The following is an 8,579-nucleotide window of genomic DNA, read 5'->3' on the forward strand; positions in this document are numbered from 1 at the left end:
TTTGTGCATCTTTACTCATCAGAGTCACTTTACCGCTTCGCTGCTCCTCAAAATGCAAACCTCTCTCTGGTAAACTCCATCTAAAAGCTGGCTGCGGCACTTCCCCGACGGCGCAGTGCTTGGGAGTCTGTCTGCCAATGCAGGGGACATGGGTTCGTGCCCCGGTCCGGGAAGTTGCCACATGCCGCAGAGCAACAGTTGTGGCCCGTGTGCCACAACTACTAAGCCTGAGCTCTAGAACCCTCGAGCCACAACTACTGAGCCCGCTCGCCTGGAGCCTGTGCTCCGCAACAAGAGAAGCCACCACAGTGAAAAGACCGCGCACCACAACAAAGAGTAGCACCCGTTCAATGCAACTAGAGAAAGCCTGCACGCAGCAACGAAGACCCAATGCAACCAAAAATAAGTAAGTAAAAAAAAAATTAAAGAAAATAAAATAAAAGTTGGGTGCACTTGATCATCTGTGGTGCCAATTCTTATGGTAGACTTTGTAAGCCTTTCAGACATTCATGAAATTGTTCTTTTTTGTGTGCTACAGTTGGGGGTGGGTAGAGAACAGAGAGATAGTGCTTATTTTACATATTAATAATGAACTTTTCTAGTTCCAGAGCCTGGATTTTCCGGTTCATTTTAATAAAGTAAGTTATATTAACTGTTTTGTCATCATGTTACTACAGCTATCCAGTACTGTTTTGAACCTATTCTTGTAACAAAGAACGGGTATATAGGGTTTCCCTTGTATTTAAGAAAAAAAAGTATGCCAAACTTCTCCAACAATCTGGAATTTTATTCCATCCATATACATGCATAGTAACAACATTTGTTGAGAAATTATTTCTATCAGAAGTAGAACATTATCTTTGTGATCACCAGGTGCAGTATTGCTACTCTTATATTTAAATAGATCTTATATATGAATTAAATTCATACTTGCAGCATTGAGTTTAGGGTTTCGATTTAGACTGTGCCTTTCAAAAGATAAAACCGATTAATACTACCTCATTACTTACAATACTGCTTCCAGTAATTTTGTTCATTCTTATAAAGTATTGCATTTAACAGCAAAGTTTAAAAATTGAGACAGAGCTGCATCAGCGAAAGAAAATACAAGTACTATACAAGAAAAAAATTGCCATCTTCATTTAACATACATGTTTAAGATTAAGAAAATGGACAGAAACATACGGCTACATACAAATGCAAAGCCTAGTTACTAAGACTGTATCTGCTAAAATATAAAGTGCAAACGGAGCCTGATTATCCAAGAATTGAAATCTTAAGGCGAACTTATAGCACGTGTATTTAGAACATCTTTGCAAGTTATATTTTAGCATATACATATATCTGCAACAGCATATAAGAAGAAATCAAGATACACAAGTGCTTTGGAAGCTATTTCTAAAATGCTTTTCTGTATTGTTTGTGACTATTTTCTTTAAAAGCTACTATACAGTGCAAACCATATATGCTACACAATAACTATACAATAACATTACAAATGACTTTAATATAAAGTTTTTAAATAAAAAATAACATAACCACAGCTATGAATACTGCTGGTAAAATAAATTAATTTTTTTTGAAAATGGCACCAATAATACACTTTACTAATGGACTGTAATGAAATTACACCTTAAGTCTTCAACTCAGCCATAATGAATTGTCTCCTGATTGCCCAGATGTAATTCAAACAGCTTTTTTTTTTTTTTTTCTGTACTGGGTAGAACAACGTACTAAACACTGGTACCAAAGGTGAGTGATGTTTATTTATTTTGTGATTTCATTTGACATGTTCTGCTGCATGTGATGAGCAATAAAACTTCTTGTGAGTTATAAAGTTTGAGAGGTTGTTGAACTGGATGTCACACAGCCGGCAATATTTCCCACTGGTTGGAGCCTGGGTGGAGCCATTCACACCTTTAGCTATACTAGACAACTGGTCCTCTGTGGAAGGAATTCCTGGGGAGACGTTCTCGTTCGTGGCTAATGGGTTCTCCGAGATCCAGGAGGGAGATTTGCGGCTGTCTTCATGCTGAGGATTCTGGGCAATGTTCTCTTGCTGTGGGTTGGCGGCAGGGCGCTCGTCTTGCTTCAGTCCACCATTCACTATGACCATGCCTCGATTTTTGGGCAACAACGGCAGGGAATCTTTCTTCGGCACAGCGCACCCATTGGAAGAAGCCTGGCTTTTGGGAGATTCATTTTCCGCGTTTGTGCTTTGGTCCACGTCAGCGTTATGGATGACAAGAGAACCAGAAATATAATCACTTGGCTTTATTCCATAATAAGGAGAGAGCTGGTCGGCTCCTTTTGCCTTCTTTATTGCTCCAGGGTACAGGCATTGTGGAAGAAACAAATGTTTGTTTTCTTCTTTTGTCGCAATGAGCTGAGCGGCTTCACTGAAGACTTTCAGGCCCTGCAGGGTTGCTAAGTGGGATGAAAATAAGTTTCCGTTGGGGGAAGGCTGCTTCAGATTCCCATTTTTCTCACATTTTATGATGCTTCTTTCATAGCTGACATCGGGGCTGTTTCGTTCGCTTTCTGGATTCGGAAACACTTTGCTGTCGAGCGGAGCCAGGTCATTACGCTGGTGTGCAGTGACCGGGCAGAAATTCTGCTTGTGGGCCAGGTAGTTTTCTACCTTGTTGAAACTGATCTTGCACACAGTGCACTCGTGGTAGTCCAGCAGCCTTTTGGGAGATGCAGTCGTCCGCTCAGACTGGGATAAACACTTTTTGCTGAGATCTATGGGCACGTCCATCTCTAGGCAGGAAACACTGGAATGAGTAGTGTCACATTTGGAAACCGGAACACACTTGTTAATCGTGAGGGACGTTTCCAAGTGCTTTGAGACAATTCCTGGAAAGATATCACATCTTGGATGGTAGCACTCTCCCAGCCCTTCCGTGGGTTCTTGAGTGGAGGTACAAGGATTGCTGAGGTTGGCTACGTCGAGAAATCGCTGTTGGACTAGCGGAGGCCTTTGCTCCTGTTCAGGAAGACACATCTCATACATCTTCCTGCGCTTGCGCGTACGCATGGTTCTCTGCACGGCAGGCACTTTGTTGGAAGCTGACCTCTTGAGTGGAGGGTCGTGGCGCGTAGCACAGTAATACTGTTTGTGGACCATGTATGTTTCATGCCGGCTGAAAGTAATGTTGCAAGCTTCACAGGTAGTCTTATTTGGGTCACTTTCCCCATCCACTAAGGGGACACTGGGATTTTTCACATCAACAGGTTTTCCATTAATTTTGTCATCATTGCTGTTGGGGGTGGAGAGCTTCTTAGCTTGAATGGAAAAGTCCTTGTCGTGGCCCTTCCCATTTGGCCCAATTAAATCTAAAACAGTGGAAGAATTGATGCAGGGTGTTTGAAGAAGTGGATTCTCAGGATCCGCAGAATGAGCAGCTGGATTGAGAAGGTTTAGCGAGGTTTGGCCAGTGTTGGGACTCACGGCCTCAGGCATCTTTTCTGAAACACCAGGGAACTCTGGGGACTTGGCCATCTGCTGCCATCGGCTGCTGCAGTAATGTTTTTTGTGCACTAGATAATTATCCAAATTATTGAATGTTATGTTACACTCAAAACAGGTAGCCCCTTTGGGCATCAAGGGGCTGTAAATGACGGGAGGGTAGCTACTACTTCCGTGCCTCAGTCGCCGATGTACCAGTTCAGACATCTTGGCTAAGATCTCTGAAGCCTGAGGGACCATTGTGATATCTTGGGGAAAAGCAAACTGAGATAGAAAGGGTCCCACGGGGAAAGAAGGCCCAATATTAGGCTGAACTGGAGATGAGGCAAGTCTTGGACTAGAGGGCTCAGACTTTATTTTCGTGTAAGAAAAGCTTTGTTTATTTGTTGCAGACTGAATTTCGGGTCTCTGGTTAGTGAGAAAGAGCTGAGTCTTTTTCTCACACTTGTCCAGCTCCGTGTCAGAGCTCGCATCTTTAGTCTGCATGGCCTTTTGGCTCTGGGGGAGTTCACTTCTGGTCAGCAAGTCTGTGGCTGGCTGTAAGCTGTCTTCGGTTCCACTTGGAGAGTGTTCCATGTCACTTTCTCTGGGCAGTTTGCTGCCAGGGACATGGAGCTCCTGGTGCTGCAATAACTCCCTCTGAGTCTGGAAGCCGAAGTGGCAGTGATTGCATCGGAAGGCAGCTTGAGTGAGATGGGAGAACAGGTGTTGGTGAAAGTTGATCACAGAATCAGCAGTGTAGCTACAGACGGTGCATTTTAGACTAGCACCAGGGGGGAGGAATTCTTCCATTTTCACTCCTGGAGGAACATACAAAATCAGAATACTGAGAACCACACATATTGGTTTTCTAATGATATGAACCGTTACTAATGACCTCATGTGTCCAACACAGCAGAAACGAACTGAAATCTTTCGGAATCTTATCTGTGATAGTAACGTTTTTCTTGTGACGTCCTTCAACATAGATGATGATAATAACAGCCCTTTATGGTTTCCGAGGCACTTTCATGAATATTATTGCATTGTAGTGGGATAGGCATCATTGTTTCAATTTTACAGGTCGGGGAACACATGCAAGGAGGCTAAAGGAATTGATTATGGTAATAAAGCTATTCAGTGATGGAGCCATGACTAAACTTCAGATTTTATAATTTCTAATCCAATAACCTTCTTACCACAGCACTATGCTCTACATTAGGAAGAAGCAGGCATTAGTTAGAGTTGACAGTGATAACCTATGTGCAAATCAAATAAATCTTAGTGCATTTAGTGTACCAGATTAGGTCTTTATTCAAAAGAATCCAAATAGAAACCATTTTCTAAAGTAATTAATAACCTACTAATTTATCTTTGGTACAAATTTAGAATTTTATTCATTGGTTTTGCTGAACATGGTTTATCTCTATCCAGGGCTGATACTGGTACCAGTACATTAATGTAGGCGTTTAGGACCGACATCCATGCTGATTGGTCATGGCCTGTTTTTAGTCAGTTATTAAATATTTTGAATATCACCACTGACTGGTGGGTAAGCCTCAATGCAATATTGTGATTTACAAGGAATATGTATTTGGTCATTCTGATGAGTAAAATCTATTTCTCATATATATTTGGTCTTTATCCTTGGTTACCAGCTCACAGCTTCTAAAACTCTTGGAGTTTCCTGTGATAAGAGTGATAAAGGTGTCTTTGTTATGTTACTGAGGTGACTTTTGGAAAGCCCTTAGGTAACCTAAGGATGGGTGGTTGTTAGGAGAAGCAATCTTGTGATTACATGGGTTGGAACTTTCATTCTTCCCCTCCTCCACTTCTGGGAAGAGGGGCTAGAGATTAAGTTCAATTGCCAATGGCCAATAACTTAATCAATCCTGCCTATGTAATGAAGTCTCCATAAAACCCCCCAAAAAACAGAGTTCAGAGAGCATCTCAGTTGGTAAACATGTGGCGATCTGGGGAGAGTGGCAGGCTCTGAGAGCACTTGGAAGCACCTTGCCCGTTCCCCAAACCTAGTCCTATGCATCTCATCCATCTGGCTGTTCCTGAGTTATATCCTTTTATAATAAACCAGTATCTGGTGAACAAATGGGTTTTCTGAGTTCCGGGAGGCACTCTAGCAAAGCAGTCAAACCAAGGGGGTGTCTTGGCGACCTCTGATTTATAGCCGACTGGTCAGAAGCACAAAAGACTAAAGTCTGCATTGGGGTGGCGATGGGGGAGTCACTCTTGTAGGACTGACCCCTTAATCTGGGGAATTTAATGCTCTCCCTGCATAGTGTCAGAATTGAGTGGCGTTGCATTGCAAGACACTCAGTTGGTGTCTGAAGAATTACTTGGTCGGGGGGACCCCTTCCCCTATGAATTGGAATCAGGATCTGGATACTCCTACTTACTCAGGTCAACTCTTGTTCCCATTTGTTGGCATATGGTTAAATCAGGCTTGGTTCCTCCTCTCTGCCCTCTAGACTTAAATGAGAATTGTCTTTTATATTTATAAGATGAAAATATGGCAGAGAGATAGAGATAAAAGGGGACTTCTTTTATTTGTCTCCTTTTCTCCTTGGCTAATCCAATACTCATTTTCCTTTTGAGCTGGGAAGATGCCTCTATCTCTATTTTTGTTTTGCGCGTGACTTTACACTCACCATGTGAGACAACCAACCTGTTTCTGCTTCCCCTGCTTTATCACCTCATAAAGACAGCTCTTTGTAGGGAGAGGGAAGAGAATGAGTAGAAAGGAAATGGCTTATTTTTATAGGTGCAAAGACAAAAGCTTGCCCTGTACTAGAGCACTGGAGGTTGGAGTTAGTTTTTTTAAACTGAGCACCCCAAGCAAAAACAGCAAAGGAAGTCACCCGGAGGTGACTTACAAGTTTCATACTTTAGGTGCTGAATAACTATGATTCCCAAACCTTGGTTTGCCCTATCCAAGAATGTTCAAAGAAATATCTAAAATTAATATAATTCTGTACATTTGATTCAGTTCAGTTGTTTTTAAAATATAGGAATTAGAGTACTATGTATGATACTGACAACAGTTGGGCATACAATTCCAAATAAATGGGAATATTTGCCACCTTGCTCTCAAGAACAGGCTTAAAAAAAAGAAAGAAAAAGAAACTTGTTTTTCAGCATAACTACTTTAGTTGAGAAAAAACTAGAATGATTTAGCCTGTAAACTGAGCACTGTAAGTCGTTAGAAAATAATTCAGACCCAAGTCCTTTGAATAGAGTATACTTGTTCGTGACAAAAGATAATAACCAGCTGGTCCAGCAAGTTTAAGTTTGATTTTATAGATAGATAGAGATGTATGAATGTACGTATATATGTAGAGAAAGAATAGGGTCTCCTGGAGTAGAAGAAGAAACAAGAGAGGCACTCACCACTGTGTGAGTTCATGTGCATTTCTAGAGCTCGGGCATTTGAAAAGCTCTTGGTGCATTGTGGGAAGGGGCACATACTGGAAATCTGAGGAGTGCTGTCTTCGTTTTCCTCTGACACTGGAGCAGTTTCTCTTTGTCTCCCACTGCAATAGTACATCAAATGGGCTTGCAGATTCCGCTCACTCCGATACCAGATGCCACAGGACTTGCAAGGGAATATATCCTCTGCAGGCAGAAACACAGGGACACGTTAGCTGCTGCCCACTTGGAGCCAACCATGGGTAAAGCAGCATTTGGTTCAGTTTTTCTCAGAGTCTGCTCCCAGGTTATGAATTAGGCAATCAGACAGGGGCTAGTGCAGTCTTGGGTGTTGTTCCACAGTACAGGACTATTTTCAAAGAAATGTTCCTCTTAATGCGGTTTACCTTCCCACAGACTCTTTAGAAAGTGGTACTCTAGGAGAATCCCAACATAAAGCAAAAGAGATTAATCCTAAATTGTTTATATTGTATTTATAGTTTAGAAAAATAGGCATTTATAAATAGCAAAGTGAATTGGTTTATCTGCTTGATTAAAAGGTAAGGGATCTAATGGCTGAACTAAAGTTAGCTTTGATGCCAACTCCTGACATCATTGGTCCATTTAATAAATTAATTACAGAGTACCTCCTTAGTGCCAGATCTATGCTGAGTTGGGTGTAAAACAAAATGAGAGACCAAACAGCTGTTGTTAAGGAGCTTAGATCTCCTGGGGCTGGTTAACAAGTGGTTCGCTTGTTCATTCCATTAGAACGTGATGACCACACACAGTGATGGAGGTACTTGAAGAAGTCAGAGAAGGATTTAGAGGGAAGATGATGACATGCCTTAGCTGCCTTGTGAAGGATGAAATTAAGCTAGTCAGGTGGAGAAGAGGATTGTGTCCTCCTAATCAAGGGATCAGCTATGGGAGCCTGAGAGAGCGACTGGGTGGAGGCTGGGAGGCTATTCTGTAATCTCAGGCAAGGGGCTGGGAGAGATGAGGTTGTAGAAGTCAGGGACAGACTACCAAAGGCCCTGTCAGCTTTTTTAAGTTTAGATTTCTATCTCAATGGTTATGGAAAATGACTGAATCATTTCAAGCAATAGACTGACAGAATCAGCTATGATATAATCCTAACAGTGGAGTTTTGAAGGTAGTGAATTTGGAAGGAAGACTTAGGACTGGTAGGAGACAGCTGCAGTAATCTAAGTGAAATATGACAGAATTTAAATTGTAGCTAAAAGTCATGTACTATTTGTTAAGTCATGCTATAATATGTATGATATGTATTTCTCATGTATTCATTCATGGAAAATTTCTCTCTCTGTTTTCCCCTCATTCATTAATAGGTGAAGAATGTGAGGTTGAATAACTTGCCATTATCATGCAACTGGGTGAACTGGGATTGGAAAACCCTGGTGTAAACACTCTTCCATAATGCCTCAATGAAAGGGGGACAGAGAGAAGAAAAGTTATACTGAGGAAGCAGAACTGACTGGAAGTGATGACCACTATTTTGCAATTAGATGTTAGAGCAGAAGGTAAGGTTTCTCCTTGGTGCCTAGACTCCTTGTTGGCATTTCTGTGTTAAGGGATGTTTTCATTCATCTCTACAGGGAATAGAAGACAGATGGGTGATGAATTCAGGCTGGGGCACATATGGAGTGACTAAATCTGACACTGCATTGTGCAAACTTGGCAC

The 8,579-nt window shown here is 41.7% G+C and overlaps 1 protein-coding gene across 1 annotated transcript; it reads right to left on the reverse strand.

Moving 5' to 3' along the window:
• Nucleotides 1-1,562: 1,562 nt before the first annotated feature.
• On the reverse strand, nucleotides 1,563-4,701 carry ZFPM2 (zinc finger protein, FOG family member 2). The gene has a single exon (XM_022584597.3). It carries the CDS (start codon nucleotides 4,436-4,438, stop codon nucleotides 1,781-1,783), a length of 2,658 nt encoding a protein of 885 aa, XP_022440305.2. The 5' UTR covers nucleotides 4,439-4,701; the 3' UTR covers nucleotides 1,563-1,780.
• Between the last annotated feature and the right edge of the window lie 3,878 nt (nucleotides 4,702-8,579).

Source organism: Delphinapterus leucas, chromosome 17 (genome assembly GCF_059928025.1).
Source record: "Delphinapterus leucas isolate spDelLeu-1000000601 "Yukka" chromosome 17, BTC_Dleu_Yukka2, whole genome shotgun sequence".
Taxonomy (NCBI): domain Eukaryota; kingdom Metazoa; phylum Chordata; class Mammalia; order Artiodactyla; family Monodontidae; genus Delphinapterus; species Delphinapterus leucas.

Excerpts from the sequence above, each read along its gene's own strand:
- ZFPM2 (XM_022584597.3), bottom strand. The coding sequence starts at position 4,438 with ATGTTGAAGGACGTCACAAGAAAAACGTTACTATCACAGATAAGATTC.